Source organism: Tripterygium wilfordii, chromosome 7 (genome assembly GCF_013401445.1).
Source record: "Tripterygium wilfordii isolate XIE 37 chromosome 7, ASM1340144v1, whole genome shotgun sequence".
Lineage (NCBI taxonomy): Eukaryota > Viridiplantae > Streptophyta > Magnoliopsida > Celastrales > Celastraceae > Tripterygium > Tripterygium wilfordii.
The window spans coordinates 1,253,114-1,277,418 of NC_052238.1; the positions used below are offsets into that span (position 1 = coordinate 1,253,114).

At 38.5% G+C, this 24,305-nt stretch overlaps 3 protein-coding genes across 4 annotated transcripts; all 3 read left to right on the forward strand.

The window, feature by feature from the left end:
• The first annotated feature begins 772 nt into the window (after positions 1-772).
• LOC120002882 (F-box protein CPR1-like) lies at positions 773-2,183 on the forward strand. The gene has a single exon (XM_038851737.1). It carries the CDS (start codon positions 957-959, stop codon positions 1,845-1,847), a length of 891 nt encoding a protein of 296 aa, XP_038707665.1. The 5' UTR covers positions 773-956; the 3' UTR covers positions 1,848-2,183.
• A 4,103-nt stretch (positions 2,184-6,286) lies between these two features.
• Positions 6,287-24,257, forward strand: LOC120002928 (BTB/POZ domain-containing protein At5g60050). 2 transcript variants are annotated; one of them, XM_038851785.1, is made up of 3 exons: positions 6,287-7,078; positions 7,912-8,297; positions 23,461-24,257. In XM_038851785.1, exons 1-3 carry the CDS (start codon positions 6,473-6,475, stop codon positions 24,026-24,028), a joined length of 1,560 nt encoding a protein of 519 aa, XP_038707713.1. In that variant the 5' UTR covers positions 6,287-6,472; the 3' UTR covers positions 24,029-24,257. The 2 variants fall into 2 exon arrangements, with proteins under 2 accessions (XP_038707713.1, XP_038707712.1); XM_038851784.1 differs by lacking the exons at positions 6,287-7,078; positions 7,912-8,297 and adding an exon at positions 21,402-22,241 and having other exon boundaries at positions 23,075-24,257.
• On the forward strand, positions 10,850-17,028 carry LOC120002929 (F-box/kelch-repeat protein At3g23880-like). Its single transcript, XM_038851786.1, has 2 exons — positions 10,850-11,950; positions 16,891-17,028. Exons 1-2 carry the CDS (start codon positions 10,862-10,864, stop codon positions 16,969-16,971), a joined length of 1,170 nt encoding a protein of 389 aa, XP_038707714.1. The 5' UTR covers positions 10,850-10,861; the 3' UTR covers positions 16,972-17,028.
• Positions 24,258-24,305: the final 48 nt, after the last annotated feature.

Genomic DNA, 24,305 nt, shown 5'->3' on the forward strand with positions numbered 1-24,305 from the left:
TAGCAAAAGGATAAACATATATTAGATGGACATACTGGGAGATTCGAAGTAAAATTTATGTGACCATACATGAAAATTGCAATGCCGTAAACTCCAGTTGTGTCCAACAACCACTATATATAAGTATATATCCAAGAAGATGAGAAGTATTAGATTATTTCAATAATAATATTAAATATTAGATTCTTTAATAATTAATATATATTAAGTATATCAAATATACACAGACTTCAGTTTAGCTCCTTGGGGTTTTTAATTTTTTTGTTTTTTTATATTTTCAGTTTGTTTTATTTTGTATGGTCCTGCCGCTTTGTTTCGAGTTTCGACTATGTGGATAATCACTGTTCAATTGGGCCTTTAGTTACAGACTTGAATACAAAATGTATGGGCTTATGGGCCACCAGTTCACATTGTTATTCAACAATGACGCCATTAAAAAGGACGGGCCGGGCCAGCATTCAAAATAATGGGCCAACATCTAGCAAAGTTAAACAAAATCATGTTTATTTATTCGAGCATCAAACAACCCATTAGAAGTAATTGATAAATTAATCGGCCCAATTTTTTGTTTTACTTTTCTAGAAGTGCGGCCCATTTGGCCTGTGACCCTAAATTCATCTGCAAGTCTCTCTTTCTTGAAAATTTCAATTCCGACCAGATTAATAGCTGGAGAAGAAATGAGGAGCGTGTCCCTGCCCGATGACGTGGTGATGGACATCCTCTTGCGACTTCCAGTGAAAAGTCTGAAGAGATTTAAGTGCGTATGCTGATCGTGGTGCTCGAATTTCCAAGAACCTGATTTTGTGGGAGAGCACTACCTCACCAACGCCGTCAGAGGTACCAATCTTCGTACCATTGTTAAGAGTGTTTCTCTCTACGATCCACTTCTCTACAGTTCACTTCCTGCCAGTTTATCTCGTATTGTTATTAATTTCTACTTATTGTCTAATCAAACTATGCGAGTGGAAGAAACAATCAATATACCAACTGCTGTTCCCACATCAAGTTTTCCGATTGAGGATATGATCGGTCAATGTGAGGGCTTGATTCTCTTGTGCGGTATCAATTATTTTGATCCGATTTTGCTTTTGAATCCTGCAACACAAGAGCTGAAAACCCTCCCTCAGTCCTCTGTTGAGCGTCCTCCCGACACGAATAGGGTCTATTTTACCGCATTGGGTTTGGGTTATGATTGTTGCACTACTGATTATAAGGTGGTGCGCTTTGCTGTTTACTCTCATTACCCTGAGGGCTATCCTATTGACCAAGTTGAGTTATACACCCTAAGCAGTAATTCTTGGAGACCAATTACTAATCCCTTCGGGCCTGTTGTGCTGCGCCAATCACGTTTCAACATATATTTGAACGGACACTGTCATTGGTGGTTGACTCAAATGCCGTATGAAGGAGAGAAGATCCTTGCATTTGACATGACACAAGAGACTTTTAAAGCTATGGAGTTACCCTCTTGTTCTGAGTTTATCTTTCATTGGTTGGAACAGGAGCCGGAACTTAGAGTATTTTGTAATTATCTTGCTGTTTTTGCACATTCAAGGGAGAATATGGACTGCTTTGAGATATGGGTAATGAAAGAGTATGGTGTCATGGAGTCTTGGACAAAACGACTGGTGATTGGTCCAATCGCAGGACTTGGAGGAGTTCGAGAACTGCTAGGAATGTGGAAGACTGGTGAATGGTTCTTCAAGACCAATGAACGTCGGTTAGCATTGTTCAATCCTCACACCAAGTCAATTAAGGATCTTGAGATCCATCACTGTCCTAATGCAAGGTCTGGATTGATGCTTTCTATCTTTACTGAGAGCCTCTTTTCGCTCAATGGAAGATGATAATCTATTTGGAATAGTTTGAGGTTTTAAGTTGAAATAAAAGAAAGAAAAAAGCAAGGATAACTGTGTTATATTGGCTGTTGCTTTACTATTGAGTATTGATTGTTCTCCAAGTCTTTTACTTGTTCATTGGAGTTTTCTGCTGGCCCTGTTATTATGTTTTATGGATTTGTCCTAATGAGCAACCACTCAATTTAGCTAATCTAAAATTGCTAGATCTTTTCATGTATGCTAGTTGGCGATATTAGTGTTGTTCTCCTGCCTTGAAAACTTAGAATGTTATGTTATTTAGCTTAGTTCGGTGCTCTGAAGGAAAGATTTTAAACTCTTTCAAGTAGTTTATAAGTTAGAGCTTTATGTTTTGAATGAGAAAGGCTAAATCATTGTCTATGTCCTTGAAGTTGTACCATTTTCTCGATTATATCCTTAAAGTTTAAAATTTCTTTATTATGTCCTTAATGTTCTAAAAAGTCATCCAATTATATCCCGATCGCCACTTTCCGACGACCACGTGCCGGAATTTGCAAATATGACAACCGGAATGACAGGGTGGCATATCCACATCATTAATTGATATTAAAAAAATGCCACATCATAAATTTAACCCCAACTCATCAATAAACCCTAATTTTTAAAATAAGGGAAAAATCGTCTTCTGTTGAGGAGGACGAGCAAAGAGAGAGAAAAATCTAAGAAACCAAGAATAAAGATCTCGTGAAATCAAGTCATTGGAGTTGGGTATTTGTATCTAGATCTGTTGTGCTCCAGTTCTTCTTCTCTCAACCTTCAATCTTACTTGAACGCATGAGAGAGAAGTTTGCGGGTTAGGAGACGAAGATATTTGCTTATTGATTAAAGGATGTTGCCAAACTTGTAAATTTCTAGGAACATGTAGATGTTCTTATGGTTGTTGATTATGACTGGACGAAGTTGCAGCTCGAGATCTTGATTTCAAGTCAGATTTCCTCTCTGACCGTATGTCGAAAGAAGGGGGAGCAAGGAAAAAACGAAATAGAGGTAGAATGGGCTTGATTTGCTTAGTCTTTATCCCAATAGTAATCCAAATACTTGGAAAAAACCTAAAAGACTTCAACCCAAACAGATTCTGCCTAATCTTTATCTCCTTCAACCCAAATCCATCATCGTGCGATTCGTGCTTATATGCCCACGAAAACCCCATACCCATCCAAAACCCATAGATCCACCATCATAACTCATAGAATTGATATTGTTAAACTGCAGCTACTCATGGGATATTTGATGCATTATATATATATATATATATATATATATATATATATATATATATATATTTTCTTATTTTACATGTGTAAAATCAAATTGTTTAAGAGATTAATTTTTTAATTAAATGCTACATCATTCACCACGTGGACAGCTTGCTTGTATGCCACAGTGTCATTCAATAGTCAGCTTGGCAAATTCCAGCACGTAGTCGTCGGAAAGTGGTGATCCGGACATAATAGAGTGACTTTTTATAACATTAAGGACATAATAAAAAAATTCTTATCAAGAAATTTTAAACTTGAAGGATAGAATCGAGAAAACCATATAACTTCAAAGACATAAACAATGATTTAGCCGAATGAGAAATATCATGTATAGAGTACTAGATTTTTAGTACACTACTCTTTCCTCTAGCTCTCTTTTTGCCAAAAGTGTTTTTGTTTGTTAGAGAGCGATGATTAGTATGCAAGAGAAGCAATTCCAATGTACCTTCAAAATCTTCCATTATATCATAAAATATGAAAATAAAGGGAGCACCACAGAAACTGTCATTGGTGGCTGCAAAAGAAATGATGTTATAGCTAACTTCACCTTCTCTTGATAATTTCCCACCCATAAGTACATAGTTGAGGCTTTTCTAGATGGCAGAACTCTACAACAATCCCTTCTTGGAGACTGCAAATTAAAAGAAAGCCGATCAAGTTAGCTATAACATCCTTTCATTCTTTGCTAGTGAATTCTGGGCATGTTTACCAATAACTGATATTGTGACTTCATTAGTTCATTGCATTAGGAGAAGCGGACATGATTTGTGATTTTATCTCTGCAGATGCATGTTCGCACAGCTTACCTTCTGTGAACGAAGTCCATCTGGCCTTTTCAAGACTATAAATAGTGTTGATTTTATCTGGAGAAGGCATTTTCCTCCGGCAAGTGTATTGATCATTGCATTCTGTTTCACTCAAGGCATTTTGAGTTCATCCGTGTTTGCCGCCTTCTTTTTTTTTTTGGGTGCAAGTGTACTGATCTATCTATCTACCTCTGTGTTTTGATTTTGTTTCAACTGTGTTGCTGTATGCTTCCCATGTTTTCTGCTCAGAGAAGGAGATGATGATGGAAATTGACTCGATCTTTGATTGAGAATTCTTTGGATCTGAAGTCAGATTTTACTTCTTTTTTTTCTGAGGAAAGAAAAAAAAAAAAGGGATCTTTTCTGCCATTTGTGGTAGCATTGCCATTTTGAAGAAAAAATAGCTAAATGCGGGGTATTTCTCATGAGTTACAAGCATTTCAATGATGGATGGGCCACTTTCTAAGCCCGTTAAATAGTTTTTGACTATGGGCTGCGTGTTTCGCTAATGAAAACCAAGCCCAGGTACCAGACCCCGTAGCTAGCCGCCTAGAATAAGCCCTGTTTGGTTTCCATAATGGCTGGAAGCCTGGAACTCATGGGCAGATGGGCTCCTCTGTTCAAGTATAGGGTATAGCCTCCATATATAGCATGCAATATTTGTAAATATATAGTCACAAAAATCAAGTTTACACATTATTATATATTAAATATAAAATGTTTCATATAACATCTTTCATCTTATTTTTATTGAATCAACCGTTGACGACAGTTTATGATGTCACTAGCTAGGGGTTCAGCCTTAAATAACAAGTATCCCACAACCGATTGGCCCTTGCATGTCCCTTACGTGCAGCTTTATTAAACTTGGGTATTGTGAAGACATAATCAACATAGTCAATGTAACACTTCTTTCCCATCCGAATAAGATTGTGACAGCAAGCATCGGTGACCAGAACATCCAAAGCCGCATAGCAAAGCAATTCTTTTTTGCACTCTACAGTGAACTTTGACAGACAGTAGCTCAAGTATTTATAATATCCTGGTTTGGGTTCAGGTGGAATTTCAGACTTGCTAATTGGGGGCTCCGGTGGATACGGCACGTATGCCATTGCCATCACTGCTCCACATGTTAACATCAACAACACCATCAAGGTTGGCATCTCTGCAAAACTCCTCATGATCTTATTGTTTCTTTTCTTTTCAGGTGTTTTGAGGAGGAGAGGATTGCAGGGATGAATTGGAAGTGTTGCACCAACTCCTTTTATAGGTTGCAAAATACTCCATTAGAGCAATTTATTGTGTCTGTTTTAAAACGTGTGCTTTTATTACTGATACAGTTTGTATTAATTTATCGTATATGTTTCCTTTCTTTTGATTACTCCATTAGTAACCTACCCAAAAGTTTGCGATTGAACGCTTGATAAGTGGTGTGTAAACACTAAACAAGTTTAGTCGTGTTGGGCTTCTGTAATCCTGGATCACAGGCCCATCTATTTGCAAGATGCACAAACTGGCTCAGACTTGTTAACGGGCCGAAAACAGAAGCCCAGTAGTAATATGCCACCATTTTTAGACTAAAATTTGTTGTTTTAATTAATTGTTTATGTTTTTGGGGTGAAGGGACTATTGCGTCTGTCTTGTATTCGTGAATTTCGTGTGGCTGGTTGCATCAAGCAAAGGAGGTTACTTGGGCAACAGGGACCGTTTGTTTGTGATGTTGAAATGTATTTGTATGAGCCAAAATTCATCCACATATAAATCGATACTACAAGGTTCACGAGAGCCTCGATCGATAATACTTGATCAACAAGAATCTTACTCAAGCAGTCTCATAATTCAAAATTCGATTGACAACTACCCACAAGAGTTTTAGTCAAGTTCAATAAGACCCACGAAAGTCTTGAGCTAAGCTCAACAGGTCCACGGCCTAGTGAAAATGAATTGAAGCATTTTCAAGGTGCTGGATTTGCAGTTCCTTGGCCTACTCAACAATGACATGATCAAAGACAAGAACTTAATCTGCGACACTGAATTGCAGATGCCTAACCCATGTTGGTTTTGTAGCAGCAACATGTCATTCTGCAGGTCTACAAGGCCCATTATGACAATACCCACATGCAACAATGTGGGGCTCTAAAAAGGCCTAAAAACAAATGTCATTAATACCTGTTTTAAAAGTGTCTTTTATGTAAAATTGAGTATTCTTCTAGTAATCAATGCCTTGATTAGTTTTATTTTAAACTAATAGAGTATACATTAAAGTTAAAAAATGCGCCTCCATTTAGATTACGGAATGCACGTGAACTGATGAGAGGGGAGCAATAATCTCTCCCTCCCTTCTTACAAAGAAAGTAGGAAGCCGTTTTTGTAGGCTCGCTAATTACAACAATAATTACCTTCACTACCTGAACAGCAGCGGCAGATCCTATACCTAGAAACCCCACCTTTCTTTCTTCCCGATTTTCCCTTCCCTTTCCGGGGAAATCTATAAACCCAGTAAAATCTTGAATCGCAATTCCACTCCAAAATGGCAGCAACGGCAGATAACACACTGAAATCATCCAAAGAAGTATCGGCAATGATAAAGCAAGGCTTCATTTCAAACACAACTCTCACTTTCTCTCCTTCAAGAACCACAACTCTCTCTAAGATTCCCTCTCCCTCCGACAAAAACACCGTCCCCTCGCCCCCTCATGTCTCGCCTGAGTCAACTCGCCCGAGTCACGACAACCCCCGCCCAACCCTGTTCGAGATGATGTCCGAAGAGCAGCAACGGGAGTCCATCCTCGCTCAGGAGTCCCGCCGCAAATCCCGGATCAAGCTTGCTCAAATCCTAGCCCAGCTAGAAAGCTATGGCGTCCAGTGGGGGCTGGGACCCAGTGATGTGAGGCTCTCTGTGGTCGGGAGGGACGGCTTCAAAGTCTACATGGATGTCCACAGGAGGGTCTTGTTAGAGAAGAGCAGGTTCTTTGCGGAGAAGCTGAGGAGGGACCGAGGGATCGCGCACTCGGTAGAGATAAGCGAGTGCGATGATGTGGAGGTTTATGTAGAGACTGTGATGTTGATGTATTGCCAAGACTTGAAGAAGAGGTTGATCGGTGAGGACGTTAATAAGGTCTTAGATTTGCTCAAGGTGTGTAAAGATACTTTAGTTTTCAATTCTTTCTTTTGGTTCTATTGTCTTTCTTGTCTTTTGGACCTTTTTTTTAATAATGAATTTTGCAATTGTTAGGAGAGATTTCTCTGAAACATTGAGTTCACTTTCATTCTTTGAACATCTTGGGTTGCCATTGCCCATCCCAATGCCTTCGTGTTTGGTTGCTGAGAAAATTGGGGAAAGCATGGATTTTGAGTTCAACTGCATTCTATGTCTCATTAAATTTAATGTTGAATTCACAATTTAAAAAAGAAAAAAGAGAAAAGAATGCAACTCATTGTTCCTTGTTCTTGCTTTTGTTATTTTTCTTTCTTGGATCTCTTACATGACGTTGGTTGATATTTATGTGGATAAGGGACTAAAGAATGCAGTGTTCTGGATATTGTGGATTATCTTTTCCTTCTTCGTACATTTCTATCTTGGGTTATCGCAATTTGTCTAAAAACATGCCTCGTGTATATTCACTTAACGGATTGTAGCTTGTATTTTTCCAAATCAAGCTAGATATGAATGATGATTTTGAAAGTTTCTTAGTTTGATTTTCCTGTCTTTGTATTCCCTGTAAAGCATATGAAGAACATTAAACTCTAGACATTTTGGATTTGATAGAGGGCTATAAATTATCGTTCGTTTCTGTGTCGATAAAACTACATTATTCACCTTTGCTGTGATTAAACAATGAAGAATTTTTTTATTTCCTTGTATTGGATAATTATATTGCCTTTATCTTTCTTCAATCATTTGTATGACATGAATAGGGATCTTATGTTTATTCCTCACTGAGGTATGATAATAGTTTCCTATTGCAGGTTTCTTCGGCTATAATGTTTGATTTGGGGATTACGTCTTGCTTGGAGTATTTGGAAGCTGTTCCATGGTCCCAGGATGAAGAGGAAGCAGTTGTATTTCATCTCAGTCAACTTCAACTTCACAACTCAGTGACTGAAGTTTTGCAGAGATTAGCTTCTGAACCATCAACCTCTGCGAGAACTGATGACATCTTCTTGAAATTGCTGACTGGTGTTCTACAAGCCAAAGATGAAAAAGCTCGTCGAGAAATGAAAACTCTTATTTCACGGTTGCTCAAAGAAGATGCATCTGATCTTGATCACAGGCTTGATGTCTCCAAAGATTCTCTCTACCATCTCTGCCATGGATGTCTCAGTTCTCTTATTCTCTGCTTATCTGAAGCTACATCTATGAAAAAGAGAGAAGAGAAAACAAAACCAAATTTATGAAAAATAAAATCACCCACATTCATAGAAAGTTGAGCATTGGTGGCAGAGGTGCAATTATGATATATAACTTGGGAGCCATTTGTATAACTAAGCCACAATCCGTGGATTGTGAAATAGTATGGAAATGGAGAAAGAGGTGGCCATTGGACTATGAGTTTATAAAAATCAAATTGAGTGTGGATGTTTGGTTGGGGAGGTGGCAATTGAATTGGTTGCGGAAATGGTGGTGGAATTGGCTGGGACTCGATAGTCAGGAAAATGATTGAAAAGATGGCAATAAGTAGGGTTTGAATCATCTTGGTGAGTACGCAAAGACAATGATTTTTCAGGAGTGTGGTGTTGAACTGTTGATGAGAAAAACGACGTATGTGCTCTATTTATATTATTTTCGAGTTAGGAGAGGCCCTTGATAGTTTGATTTGATATTATGGACACAAATAGTTATGGTGTTATACATTGTTATGAAAGTTGTCTAACAAAAGTAATCAATTTAAAAGAGGGAAAAGGAAAAAACAGAGTTTAATAGTGTATTCCAAAATAGTAAATCAATTTGTGTTAACAATTTTTTTCGAAAACTAATAAGTTTTAACAATGATACTGTTGTGTTGTAGTATATCACAAAATAAGCAAATCCGTTAAACTTAGAATAATCAGACCGTACATCACATTTAATTCTCATTAAATCAAACAAAAATGGTACGAGTAAGATAAAAAAGATAAGGCATTATTAATTCCACTCCAATCCCCTCTCCCATTTTTATCCACAGTCTTTCATTCTTTTCAACGCATCTTCATCCTTTACGAGGTAATTACGTACAAATATATACACTTCTAAAGTACGATGGACGGTATAAATTGAAAGAAACGAAAATAATAACACCATCTCAACAACCACAAGGATGACTTTGGGTGGACACCTAAGCAAAATTACAATGGTATAATTTTGCTGGGCCAACAAAAATATATGAGATTCTGTGTTTTGTTGATGTGGTTGTATTAGGATTTTGTGTTTTTGTGTAGTTTTGTTATGGATAACATGGAGACATGGAAGATTGTTAGCCTCCATGTTAGGTGAGAAGGGATAATGTATATGAATTTATGTTTTGTTCATGTGACTGTATTGAAAGACGTGTTTTGGAGCAAAATGCAATGGCAAATTTTTGGTGACCCAACAAAAATTTCACTTCTATTACACAAAAAGTTAAACCAAATACGTCTCTCAATACAATCACATCAGCAAAACACATCTCTCAATATTGTCACATAAGCAAAACATAAATTTCTATACCTTATTTCTTCCCACCCAACATGGAGGCCAATAACATTTCATATCTCTATGTTGTCTCCAACAAAATTACACCATAACATAAAATCTTAATACAGTCACATCAACAAAACACGTCTCTCAATACAGCTACATCAACAAAACACAAAATCTCATTTTTTTTTTGACCCAGCAAAATTTTACCATTGTGGTTGCTCTTTAATACACCAAACCATTTGTTATTGTGTATCCTACGTGTCATATCATAATGACCCCAAATCTATGAGGATGTCTGTATTCAATCATGTCAAATACTTATTACTAACTACTCTCGATATTAATTGGTATGTCAATCTTAATTATAGTATCAATAAACATCAGCATATTATCAATGAAATTCTCCTAAATTTAGTTAAGAATTTAATGAATATGGTTGAAATGTTGCTCTTAGAGCAATATTGATTTGCGTGTTATTTTATAGATTCACCAACTAAGTTATAAGCTGAATGATTTTTTTTAGTACTCGATATACTACTCAATAAATTATTATATTTTATTTATCATCAAATCTTAATTTTATAGCAAAAGGATAAACATATATTAGATGGACATACTGGGAGGTTCGAAGTAAAATTTATGTGACCGTACATGAAAATTGCAATGCCGTAAACTCCAGTTGTGTCCAACAACCACTATATATAAGTATATATCCAAGAAGATGAGAAGTATTATATTATTTCAATAATAATATTAAATATTAGATTCTTTAATAATTAATATATATTAAGTATATCAAATATACACAGACTTCAGTTTAGCTCCTTGGGGTTTTTAATTTTTTTGTTTTTTATATTTTCAGTTTGTTTTATTTTGTATGGTCCTGCCGCTTTGTTTCGAGTTTCGACTATGTGGATAATCACTGTTCAATTGGGCCTTTAGTTACAGACTTGAATACAAAATGTATGGGCTTATGGGCCACCAGTTCACATTGTTATTCAACAATGACGCCATTAAAAAGGACGGGCCGGGCCAGCATTCAAAATAATGGGCCAACATCTAGCAAAGTTAAACAAAATCATGTTTATTTATTCGAGCATCAAACAACCCATTAGAAGTAATTGATAAATTAATCGGCCCAATTTTTTGTTTTACTTTGCTAGAAGTGCGGCCCATTTGGCCTGTAACCCTAAATTCATCTGCAAGTCTTTCTCTTTCTTGAAAATTTCAATTCCGACCAGATTAATAGCTGGAGAAGAAATGAGGAGCGTGTCCCTGCCCGATGACGTGGTGATGGACATCCTCTTGCGACTTCCGGTGAAAAGTCTGAAGAGATTTAAGTGCCTATGCAGATCGTGGTGCTCTAATTTCCAAGAACCTGATTTTGTGGGAGAGCACTACCTCACTAACGCCGTCAGAGGTGCCAATCTTCGTACCATTGTTAAGAGTGTTTCTCTCTACGATCCACTTCTCTACAGTTCACTTCCTGCCAGTTTATCTCGTATTGTTATTAATTTCTACTTATTGTCTAATCAAACTATGCGAGTGGAAGAAACAATCAATATACCAACTGCTGTTCCCACATCAAGTTTTCCGATTGAGGATATGATCGGTCAATGTGAGGGCTTGATTCTCTTGTGCGGTATCAATTATTTTGATCCGATTTTGCTTTTGAATCCTGCAACACAAGAGCTGAAAACCCTCCCTCAGTCCTCTGTTGAGCGTCCTCCCGACACGAATAGGGTCTATTTTACCGCATTGGGTTTGGGTTATGATTGTTGCACTACTGATTGTAAGGTGGTGCGCTTTGCTGTTTACTCTCATTACCCTGAGGGCTATCCTAGTGACCAAGTTGAGTTATACACCCTAAGCAGTAATTCTTGGAGACCAATTACTAATCCCTTCGGGCCTGTTGTGCTGCGCCAATCACGTTTCAACATATATTTGAACGGACACTGTCATTGGTGGTTGACTCAAATGCCGTATGAAGGAGAGAAGATCCTTGCATTTGACATGACACAAGAGACTTTTAAAGCTATGGAGTTACCCTCTTGTTCTGAGTTTATCTTTCATTGGTTGGAACAGGAGCCGGAACTTAGAGTATTTTGTAATTATCTTGCTGTTTTTGCACATTCAAGGGAGAATATGGACTGCTTTGAGATATGGGTAATGAAAGAGTATGGTGTCATGGAGTCTTGGACAAAACGACTGGTGATTGGTCCAATCGCAGGACTTGGAGGAGTTCGAGAACTGCTAGGAATGTGGAAGACTGGTGAATGGTTCTTCAAGACCAATGAACGTCGGTTAGCATTGTTCAATCCTCACACCAAGTCAATTAAGGATCTTGAGATCCATTGAAGATTTTTATGTTTGGCTTACTCAAAATGAGTGCCTGTCATTGTATATATATATATATATAAGTGTGTATATCATATAAGATTACATAAAGACCCTTTGTACACATTGACGCTAATACGCCCCCTCAATCTGAACGTAAGGACACTACGGACAGATTGTCTCGAAGCATAGTAAACTGTGGTGCAGAAAGACCTTTAGTAAAGACATCTGCCAATTGCTCCCGAGAAGGAAGAAAGCGAACAACAATGTCTTTACGTAAGACACGCTCCCGAACAAAGTGATAATCAACCCCAATATGTTTAGTACGCTCATGAAAGATAGGATTGACGTTCAAGTAAGTAGCACTGACATTATCACAGAGCACCCTGACAGGATAAGACAAAAAAATTTTGAGATCTCGAAGCAATTGGCATAGCCAAACTGTTTCAGCAACAGCATAGGCAACAACCCGGTACTCACTCTCAGTGGAGGAGCGAGACACAGTGGGTTGCTTCTTAGCACGCCAAGATATGAGATTAGGACCCAGAAAAATAGCATAACCCGAGGTAGATCGACGACTATCAGGACAACCAGCCCAGTCAGCATCAGTATATGCTGTAAGTGTGAAAAATTTAGAAGGACGAATCAAGAGACCATGTCGCGGAGTACCCTTGAGATACCGATAAATTCGCTTGACAGCCTGTAGATGAGATGTACGAGGCGCATGCATGAATTGAGAAACAACAGTGACGGCATAGGCGATATCAGGGCGAGTGATTGTGAGATATTGTAAGGCACCAACCATACTTCGATAAAGAGTAGGTTCTGATAGAAGGTCACCATCAAGCAGAGATAACATGGTCTTGCTAATCATTGGCGTCTTAATGGTATTAGCTGTGGCCAAAGAGAACCGATGCAATAAATCCGTCAGGTATTTCTCCTGACTGAGATGTAGTCCCTGTGCAGACCTGTTGGCCTGAAGGCCAAGAAAGTAATGTAAATCACCAAGGTCCTTCATAGCAAATTGTTTTGACAATATGCCAATAAAAGTATGTAGAGCTGAAGAATGAGTGCAGTGAGGATAATATCATCCACATATAATAAGAGGACCAAAGTACCCGAGGAAGAGTGATTCACAAACATGGAAGTATCGGATTTGCTGCAGTGAAAACCATTAGCAATTAAAAAATTACTAAAGCGCTGAAACCATGCTCTAGGTGCCTGTTTGAGTCCATAGATAGCTTTTCGAAGCTTGCAGACATCATCAGGAAATTTTGGGTGTACAAAGCCTGGAGGCTGTCTCATAAAAACATCCTCAAGTAAATGACCATGTAAAAAGGCATTTTTGACATCAAGTTGCCGAATTGGCCAGTTACCTCCAATAGCAATAGATAAAACGGTGCGGATAGTTGTGGGTTTAACAACAGGACTGAACGTCTCATGATAATCAATACCGGGTCTTTGATGAAAACCCTGAGCCACCAATCTGGCTTTGTACCGCTCAACCGAACCATTAGAATGGTATTTGATCCTGTAAATCCACTTACAACCAACAATGTTAGTACCGATAGTAAATGGAACCAAATCCCAAGTGGCATTGGATATGAGTGCATTGTATTCATCAGCCATGGCTGATTGCCACTTTGGATTTTTAACTGCCTGAGAATAACAAGTAGGTTCTACTGAATCAACTGTGGCAACAAGAGAAAAAAATTTCCGAGGTTTTGTGATACCAGATTTTGCTCTTGTTTGCATGCTATGGACATTGGAAATTGTGATAGGAAGGGAAGAGGTTGGCGCGACTGTCAAGGTAGTGGTGGCAGGTGGGAGTAGAGATGAGGTGGCGGGAGCAGGTAGTGTGGGGTGATTTAAAGTTACGGGAGTGGATGGAGAAGGTGGAGTAGGTGAGAAAGTGGTAGGCATATTTGGGGATAAGTGTAAAGTAGATGATATAGTGGAGGGTGTGGGAGGTGTAGTGGGGGATAAAGTGCTAGGCATATTTGGGGATACGTGTATAGTGTGTGATAAAGTGGAGGGTGGGGAGGTGGTAGTGGGGATAGGAGTTGAATATTCAACATTGGTAGAAGACCATGGGAAAGGAGGAGAGATGTGGGCCGAAGGTAGAGAAAGAGAAATAGGAGATGTGTGTGATGAAGGAGGTTGCAAAGAAGTCGTAAGTTCATGATATGGAAATTTATGTTCATGAAAAATAACATGACGACTGATGTAAACACGATTTGTGACTGGTTCGAGACAACAATACCCTTTGTAATTGGATGCATATCCAATAAAGATACAACGAATTGACCGAGGAGAAAATTTGTGTGGGACCGTGGAACTGAGATTAGGAAAACATTCACATCCAAAAGTCTTGAAGAGATGGTAAGGTGGCAGCTGGTTAAATAATTTGTGAAATGGTGAGAGACCTTGTAGGATTGGAGTAGGGAGACGATTGATGAGATAAACAGATGTGGAAACGGCCTCAGCCCAAAATTTGAAGGGTAGGTGCGAATGAAACAACAAGGTTCGACTCATACTAAGTAAATGACGGTGTTTACGTTCGGCAATGCCATTTTGTTGTGGAGTATGAGGACATGATTTTCGAAACACAATACCACATCGAGAGAAAATAGCAAGAAAATTGTGATTGTCAAATTCACGACCCCCATCACTTTGAAATGCTTTGATTTTACAAGAGAATTGATTTTCAACAAGATTTTGAAAATGGCAAAAATGAGTATACGCTTCAGATTTTTGTTTCATAAAAAATAACCAAGAATAACGAGAGAAGTCATCAATAAAAACAACATAATATCGATATCCAGAAGGAGACAAAACAGGTGATTGCCAAACATCAGAATGTATTAATTGAAAAGGCGCAGTAGTTTTATGAGAATTTAAAGAAAAAGGCAATCTATGAGATTTGCCCAAATTACAAGCGACACAACTCAAACGAGAAGACAAGACACCTAATTGTGGACATAATTTGTGAAGACACTGGAGAACTTCTGAATGAGGATGACCCAGTCTACTATGCCAAAGACCAGCAGAAGTTGTAGAAGTATGCAATGCAGAGAGGAATGGCCGAACAGAGGAGGCAGGAATGGGATAAAGATCATCATTACTGGTGCATCGAAAGAGTGTGGTTCCCGTGCTCTTGTCCTTAATACAAAACACAGAACCATCAAATGTGGTGAAACAATTATTGTCATGACAGAGTCTTTTAATGGAGAGTAAATTTGCAGAGAGATGGGGAACATGAAACACATTACGAAGAGTTAATGGTTTGATAGGTGTGTGAAGAATAGCAGTACCAACCTTATTAATATCAAGCAGTTGGCCATTCCCTACCAATACTTTATTGTTGCCAGAATAAGAAGAAATACAGGATAAGTTACCTTCATGTGGTGTCATGTGAGCAGAGGCCCCTGAATCAGGATACCAGGCAGAATCAGCGGTGTTAGAAACAGACATAGCTGCAAAGGATCTTGGTAAATCTGTTGGAGTATAAGCAGCGTTATATCTATGATAACATTGATCAGCACTGTGTCCAGGTATATAGAAAATTTGACATGAAGTGGCCGGAGGAGTGGAGCCAAGAATACCCGATGCCGGAGAGGGGGAATTGGAACGACCAAAAACAGGACCAGTAGAAGAACCAACATGACGGGGACGTGTATGGAAGTAGTGTGCCGAGGAAAAACTTTGACCAGAATAAGAACCTCCACGCCCAGTACCAAAGTACCGGCTTCCTCCCCTACCTCTTCGCCCCCTTTCTCTACGACCACCCCCACGACTCCTATAAGTGGAAATAGGAGCAACAGAGGTTGATGGTGAGATAGCAGCTGCAGTTAAAGCTTTATGTTCATTAGTAGACGAAACAAGAGAGTCCATACGTAGACGACGATCATCATATGCAACAAGCCGGCACCGAAAATTCTCATACGTAATAGGAGTCTCCAAATTAGCAACCATGGTTACAAAATCTTTATAATCAGAATCAAGACCAGCCAAAGCTTGGGCAATTAAATCCATCTCAGTGATAGAAATATTTAGATCACGTAACTGATCCGCCAAAGACTTGAGATCGCGACAGTAAACATCAGGCAATAAGGCATCTTTACGAAACGAATGAAAACGCTGACGTAACTCCAGTTGTCGGGCCATGGAGACATCACGATATCGTTGTTGTAAAGTTTGCCAAAGAACAATAGCAGTGTCGATAGTCTGAACATCCGTAAGAACTGGACGTGCCAAAGTAGCATGAATCCAGTTGCGCACAGTCTGATCAGTGCGAAGCCATATAGAATAAAGAGGATTGCAGACTTGTTGATTAAGAGAATTTGAGATGGTGGACGGTGGTTGAATAATAGTACCATCAATATAGCCAAGAAGATCGTATTGTAAAAGAAGTCCACGAATTTGTGTACGCCATAAGGCATAATCGTCAGCATATTCAAGTTTCGTGGTAACGATATTGGTGACATTGAGAGAGGAAGGTTGAGGAATGGAAGAAGAGAACAAGAGATCTGGGGATTGATATTGGGGAAGAATAGAGGTGGGCAAGGTGGAAGCTGGAAAAGAATAAAGAGAAGAAGTGATATACGGGTATGAAGAAAGGGGTGATGTAGACAAGAAAGGAGGTTGTTGGGTGTTAATCATGGAGGTTGTTGGGTGTTCATGACCAAGAGAGATAGAAGACAAGATGGGTATAGAAGCAGATGAGAAAGGAGGAGGGGCGGAAGCAAGTGGTGGTGGATTGAGGTCAGCTGGGGGAACTGACATAGGGAAAGATCCGGCAGTGAAAGATTCGACACCGATCGGCTCCGATACCATGAAGATTTTTATGTTTGGCTTACTCAAAATGAGTGCCTGTCATTGTATATATATATATATAAGTGTGTATATCATATAAGATTACATAAAGACCCTTTGTACACATTGACGCTAATATCCATCACTGTCCTAATGCAAGGTCTGGATTGATGCTTTCTATCTTTACTGAGAGCCTCTTTTCGCTCAATGGAAGATGATAATCTATTTGGAATAGTTTGAGGTTTTAAGTTGAAATAAAAGAAAGAAAAAAGCAAGGATAATTGTGTTATATTGGCTGTTGCTTTACTATTGAGTATTGATTGTTCTCCATGTCTTTTACTTGTTCATTGGAGTTTTCTGCTGGCTCTGTTATTATGTTTTATGGATTTGTCCTAATGAGCAACCACTCAATTTAGCTAATCTAAAATTGCTAGATCTTTTCATGTATGCTAGTTGGCGATATTAGTGTTGTTCTCCTGCCTTGATAACTTAGAATGTTATGTTATTTAGCTTAGTTCGGTGCTCTGAAGGAAAGATTTTAAACTCTTTGAAGTAGTATAAGTGAGAGCTTTATGTTTTGAATGAGAAAGGCTAAATCATTGTCTATGTCCTTGAAGTTGTACCATTTTCTCGATTATATCCTTAAAGTTTAAAATTTCTTCATTACGTCCTTAATGTTCTAAAAAGTCATCCAATTATATCCCGATCGCCACTTTCCGACGACCACGTGCCGGAATTTGCAAATATGACAACCGGAATGACAGGGTGGCATATCCACATCATTAATTGATTTTAAAAAAATGCCACATCATAAATTTAACCCCAACTCATCAATAAACCCTAATTTATAAAATAAGGGAAAAATCGTCTTCTGTTGAGGAGGACGAGCAAAGAGAGAGAAAAGTCTAAGAAACCAAGAATAAAGATCTCGTGAAATCAAGTCATTGAAGTTGGGTATTTGTATCTAGATCTGTTGTGCTCCAGTTCTTCTTCTCTCAACCTTCAATCTTACTTGAACGCATGAGAGAGAAGTTTGCAGGTTAGGAGACGAAGATATTTGCTTATTGATTAAAGGATGTTGCCAAACTTGTAAATTTCTAGGAACATGTAGATGTTCTTATGGTTGTTGATTATGACTGGACAAAATTGCAGCTCGAGATCTTGATTTCAAGTCAGATTTCCTCTCTGACCGTATGTCGAAAGAAGGGGGAGCAAGGAAAAAACGAAATAGAGGTAGAATGGGCTTGATTTGCTTAGTCTTTATCCCAGTAGTAATCCAAATACTTGGAAAAAACCTAAAAGACTTCAACCCAAACAGATTCTGCCTAATCTTTATCTCCTTCAACCCAAACCCATCATTGTGCGATTCGTGCCTATATACCCACTAAAACCCCATACCCATCCAAAACCCATAGATCCACCATCATAACTCATAGATCCATCCATTTGAAGTTCCTGAATCAGATTGTCAGATTGATTCTCCAAGAATGAATTAATGATTTGAACGCAAACATAGAATTGATATTGTTAAACTGCAACTACTCATGGGATATTTGATGCATTATATATATATATATATATATTTCTTATTTTACATGTGTAAAATCAAATTGTTTAAGAGATTAATTTTTTAATTAAATGCTACATCATTCACCACGTGGACAGCTTGCTTGTATGCCACAGTGTCATTCAATAGTCAGCTTGGCAAATTCCAGCACGTAGTCGTCGGAAAGTGGTGATCCGGACATAATAGAGTGACTTTTTATAACATTAAGGACATAATCAAGAAATTCTTATCAAGAAATTCTAAACTTGAAGGATAGAATCGAGAAAACGATATAACTTCAAAGACATAAACAATGATTTAGCCGAATGAGAAATATCTTGTATGAGTACTAGATTTTTAGTACACTACTCTTTCCTCTAGCTCTCTTTTTGCCAAAAGTGTTTTTGTTTGTTAGAGAGCGATGATTAGTATGCAAGAGAAGCAATTCCAATGTACCTTCAAAATCTTCCATTATATCATAAAATATGAAAATAAAGGGAGCACCACAGAAACTGTCATTGGTGGCTGCAAAAGAAATGATGTTATAGCTAACTTCACCTTCTCTTGATAATTTCCCACCCATAAGTACATAGTTGAGGCTTTTCTAGATGGCAGAACTCTACAACAATCCCTTCTTGGAGACTGCAAATTAAAAGAAAGCCGATCAAGTTAGCTATAACATCCTTTCATTCTTTGCTAGTGAATTCTGGGCATGTTTACCAATAACTGATATTGTGACTTCATTAGTTCATTGCATTAGGAGAAGCGGACATGATTTGTGATTTTATCTCTGCAGATGCATGTTCACACAGCTTACCTTCTGTGAACGAAGTCCATCTGGCCTTTTCAAGACTATAAATAGTGTTGATTTTATCTGGAGAAGGCATTTTCCTCCGGCAAGTGTATTGATCATTGCATTCTGTTTCACTCAAGGCATTTTGAGTTCATCCGTGTTTGCCGCCTTCTTTTTTTTTGGGGTGCAAGTGTACTGATCTATCTATCTACCTCTGTGTTTTGATTTTGTTTCAACTGTGTTGCTGTATGCTTCCCATGTTTTCTGCTCAGAGAAGGAGATGATGATGGAAATTGACTCGATCTTTGATTGAGAATTCTTTGGATCTGAAGTCAGATTTTACTCTCTTTTTTTTTCTGAGGAAAGAAAAAAAAAAGGAATCTTTTCTGCCATTTGTGGTAGCATTGCCATTTTGAAGAAAAAATAGCTAAATGCGGGGTATTTCTCATGAGTTACAAGCATTTCAATGATGGATGGGCCACTTTCTAAGCCCGTTAAATAGTTTTTGACTATGGGCTGCGTGTTTCGCTAATGAAAACCAAGCCCAGGTACCAGACCCCGTAGCTAGCCGCCTAGAATAAGCCCTGTTTGGTTTCCATAATGGCTGGAAGCCTGGAACTCATGGGCAGATGGGCTCCTCTCTTCAAGTATAGCCACCACAGATAGCATGCAATATTTGTAAATATAGTCACAAAAATCAAGTTTACACATTATTATATATTAAATATAAAATTTTCATATAACATCTTTCATCTTATTTTTATTGAATCAACCGTTGACGACAGTTCATGATGTCACTAGCTAGGGGTTCAGCCTTAAATAACAAGTATCCCACAACCGATTGGCCCTTGCATGTCCCTTACGTGCAGCTTTATTAAACTTGGGTATTGTGAAGACATAATCAACATAGTCAATGTAACACTTCTTTCCCATCCGAATAAGATTGTGACAGCAAGCATCGGTGACCAGAACATCCAAAGCCGCATAGCAAAGCAATTCTTTTTTGCACTCTACAGTGAACTTTGACAGACAATAGCTCAAGTATTTATAATATCCTGGTTTGGGTTCAGGTGGAATTTCAGACTTGCTAATTGGGGGTTCCGGTGGATATGGCACGTATGCCATTGCCATCACTGCTCCACATGTTAACATCAACAACACCATCAAGGTTGGCATCTCTGCAAAACTCCTCATGATCTTATTGTTTCTTTTCTTTTCAGGTGTTTTGAGGAGGAGAGGATTGCAGGGATGAATTGGAAGTGTTGCACTAACTCCTTTTATAGGTTGAAAAATACTCCATTAGAGCAATTTATTGTGTCTGTTTTAAAACGTGTGCTTTTATTACTGATATAGTTTGTATTAATTTATTGTATATGTTTCCTTTCTTTTGATTACTCCATTAGTAACCTACCCAAAAGTTTAGCGATTGGACGCTTGACAAATGGTGTGTAAACACTAAACAAGTGTGGTCGTGTTGGGCTTCTGTAATCCTGGATCACAAGCCCATCTATTTGCAAGATGCACAAACTGGCTCAGACTTGTTAACGGGCCGAAAACAGAAGCCCAGTAGTAATATGCCACCATTTTTAGACTAAAATTTGTTGTTTTAATTAATTGTTTATGTTTTTGGGGTGAAGGGACTATTGCGTCTGTCTTGTATTCGTGAATTTCGTGTGGCTGGTTGCATCAAGCAAAGGAGGTTACTTGGGCAACAGGGACCGTTTGTTTGTGATGTTGAAATGTATTTGTATGAGCCAAAATTCATCCACATATAAATCTATACTACAAGGTTCACGAGAGCCTCGATCGATAATACTTGATCAACAAGAATCTTAATCAAGCAGTCCCATAATCCAAAATTCGATTGACAACTACCCACAAGAGTTTTGGTCAAGTTCAATAAGACCCACGAAAATCTTGAGCTAAGCTCAACAGGTCCACGGCCTAGTGAAATGAATTGAAGCATTTTCAAGGTGCTGGATTTGCAGTTCCTTGGCCTACTCAACAATGACATGATCAAAGACAAGAACTTAATCTGCGACACTGAATTGCAGATGCCTAACCCATGTTGGTTTTGTAGCAGCAACATGTCATTCTGCAGGTCTACAAGGCCCATTATGACAATACCCACATGCAACAATGTGGGGCTCTAAAAAGGCCTAAAAACAAATGTCATTAATACCTGTCTTAAAAGTGCCTTTTATGTAAAATTGAGTATTCTTCTAGTAATCAATGCCTTGATTAGTTTTATTTTAAACTAATAGAGTATACATTAAAGTTAAAAAATGCGCCTCCATTTAAATTACGGAATGCACGTGAACTGATGAGAGGGGAGCAATAATCTCTCCCTCCCTTCTTACAAAGAAAGTAGGAAACCGTTTTTGTAGGCTCACTAATCACAACAATAATTACCTTCACTACCTGAACAGCAGCGGCAGATCCTAAACCTAGAAACCCCACCTTTCTTTCTTCCCGATTTTCCCTTCCCTTTCCTGGGAAATCTATAAACCCAGTAAAATCTTGAATCGCAATTCCACTCCAAAATGGCAGCAACGGCAGATAACACACTGAAATCATCCAAAGAAGTATCGGCAATGATAAAGCAAGGCTTCATTTCAAACACAACTCTCACTTTCTCTCCTTCAAGAACCACAACTCTCTCTAAGATTCCCTCTCCCTCCGACAAAAACACCGTCCCCTCGCCCCCTCATGTCTCGCCTGAGTCAACTCGCCCGAGTCACGACAACCCCCGCCCAACCCTGTTCGAGATGATGTCCGAAGAGCAGCAACGGGAGTCCATCCTCGCTCAGGAGTCCCGCCGCAAATCCCGGATCAAGCTTGCTCAAATCCTAGCCCAGCTAGAAAGCTATGGCGTCCAGTGGGGGCTGGGACCCAGTGATGTGAGGCTCTCTGTGGTCGGGAGGGACGGCTTCAAAGTCTACATGGATGTCCACAGGAGGGTCTTGTTAGAGAAGAGCAGGTTCTTTGCGGAGAAGCTGAGGAGGGACCGAGGGATCGCGCACTCGGTAGAGATAAGCGAGTGCGATGATGTGGAGGTTTATGTAGAGACTGTGATGTTGATGTATTGCCAAGACTTGAAGAAGAGGTTGATCGGTGAGGACGTTAATAAGGTCTTAGATTTGCTCAAGGTGTGTAAAGATACTTTTGTTTTCAATTCTTTCTTTTGGTTCTATTGTCTTTCTTGTCTTTTGGACCTTTTTTTTAATAATGAATTTTGCAATTGTTAGGAGAGATTTCTCTGAAACATTGAGTTCACTTTCATTCTTTGAACATCTTGGGTTGCCATTGCCCATCGCAATGCCTTCGTGTTTGGTTGCTGAGAAAATTGGGGAAAGCATGGATTTTGAGTTCAACTGCATTCTATGTCTCATTAAATTTAATGTTGAATTCACAATTTAAAAAAGAAAAAAGAGAAAAGAATGCAACTCATTGTTCCTTGTTCTTGCTTTTGTTATTTTTCTTTCTTGGATCTCTTACATGACGTTGGTTGATATTTATGTGGATAAGGGACTAAAGAATGTAGTGTTCTGGATATTGTGGATTAACTTTTCCTTCTTCGTACATTTATATCTTGGGTTATCGCAATTTGTCTAAAAACATGCCTCATGTATATTCACTTAACGGATTGTAGCTTGTATTTTTCCAAATCAAGCTAGAAATGAATGATGATTTTGAAAGTTTCTTAGTTTGATTTTCCTGTCTTTGTATTCCCTGTAAAGCATATGAAGAACATTAAACTCTAGACATTTTAGATTTGATAGAGGGCTATAAATTATCGTTCGTTTCTGTGTCGATAAAACTACATTATTCACCTTTGCTATGATTAAACAATGAAGAATTTTTTTATTTCCTTGTATTGGATAATTATATTGCCTTTATCTTTCTTCAATCATTTGTATGACATGAATAGGGATCTTATGTTTATTCCTCACTGAGGTATGATAATAGTTTCCTATTGCAGGTTTCTTCGGCTATAATGTTTGATTTGGGGATTACGTCTTGCTTGGAGTATTTGGAAGCTGTTCCATGGTCCCAGGATGAAGAGGAAGCAGTTGTATTTCATCTCAGTCAACTTCAACTTCACAACTCAGTGACTGAAGTTTTGCAGAGATTAGCTTCTGAACCATCAACCTCTGCGAGAACTGATGACATCTTCTTGAAATTGCTGACTGGTGTTCTACAAGCCAAAGATGAAAAAGCTCGTCGAGAAATGAAAACTCTTATTTCACGGTTGCTCAAAGAAGATGCATCTGATCTTGATCACAGGCTTGATGTCTCCAAAGATTCTCTCTACCATCTCTGCCATGGATGTCTCAGTTCTCTTATTCTCTGCTTATCTGAAGCTACATCCATGGATGAAAGCAGACGGGATAGAGGGATTTTGATGGGTGAGATTGCTCGTGAAGCTGACAATTTGCAGTGGATTGTTGATATTTTAACTGAGAAAAAAATGGGTGATGAATTTGTGAAACTATGGGCGGATCAAAAGGAACTTGCAATTCTTCACTCGAAGATACCCGTCATGTATCGGCATGAAATCAGCAAAATCACTGCCCAATTATGTATTGCCATTGGTGGAGGACATATTTTGGTGCCAAAAGATACCCGGTTCTCTTTGTTATCCACATGGCTGGAAGCTCTTTACGAAGACTTTGGGTGGATGAGGAGGGCTTCAAGAAGCGTGGATAAGAAATTGGTCGAGGATGGACTGAGCCAGACAATTCTAACCCTGCCGCTGGCGCAACAGCAGGCCATTTTGCTTAATTGGTTTGATCGATTTCTTAATAAAGGGGATGATTGCCCTAATATTCAGAGAGCATTTGAGGTATGGTGGAGGAGAGCTTTTATCAGAAAGTACATGCCTGAGGAAAATAATTCACAATTGCAAATAACTGTCTTTGACTATCCGAGTTGAAGGTGAACATTCCTTGTATGTGTGTGTGTGTGTGTATATATGTATCTCGAGTGACATTCTTTATGTGAACTTCCACCCACAAATTTTCATTTCCTTTGACCCCATTGGATTTCAAAGGCTTTTTCTGAAAGATTCATATTCTAAATGTAGAAGCTTTGTAAATGTAACAATGTATGTAATAAGAGCAATGGCGGTAATGACATTTCCAAACTGGTGATGATTTTGTGATTGTAATGTTGCATTATCTTTTCTTTTCACTCATGCCATAGCTATTACT

Excerpts from the sequence above, each read along its gene's own strand:
- LOC120002882 (XM_038851737.1), top strand. The coding sequence starts at position 957 with ATGCGAGTGGAAGAAACAATCAATATACCAACTGCTGTTCCCACATCA.
- LOC120002928 (XM_038851785.1), top strand. The coding sequence starts at position 6,473 with ATGGCAGCAACGGCAGATAACACACTGAAATCATCCAAAGAAGTATCG. Across the intron at positions 7,079-7,911 it reads AGGTCTTAGATTTGCTCAAG|GTTTCTTCGGCTATAATGTT; the intron begins GTGTGTAAAGAT and ends TTCCTATTGCAG. Across the intron at positions 8,298-23,460 it reads CTCTGCTTATCTGAAGCTAC|ATCCATGGATGAAAGCAGAC; the intron begins ATCTATGAAAAA and ends ATCTGAAGCTAC.
- LOC120002929 (XM_038851786.1), top strand. The coding sequence starts at position 10,862 with ATGAGGAGCGTGTCCCTGCCCGATGACGTGGTGATGGACATCCTCTTG. Across the intron at positions 11,951-16,890 it reads AGTCAATTAAGGATCTTGAG|ATCCATCACTGTCCTAATGC; the intron begins ATCCATTGAAGA and ends ATTGACGCTAAT.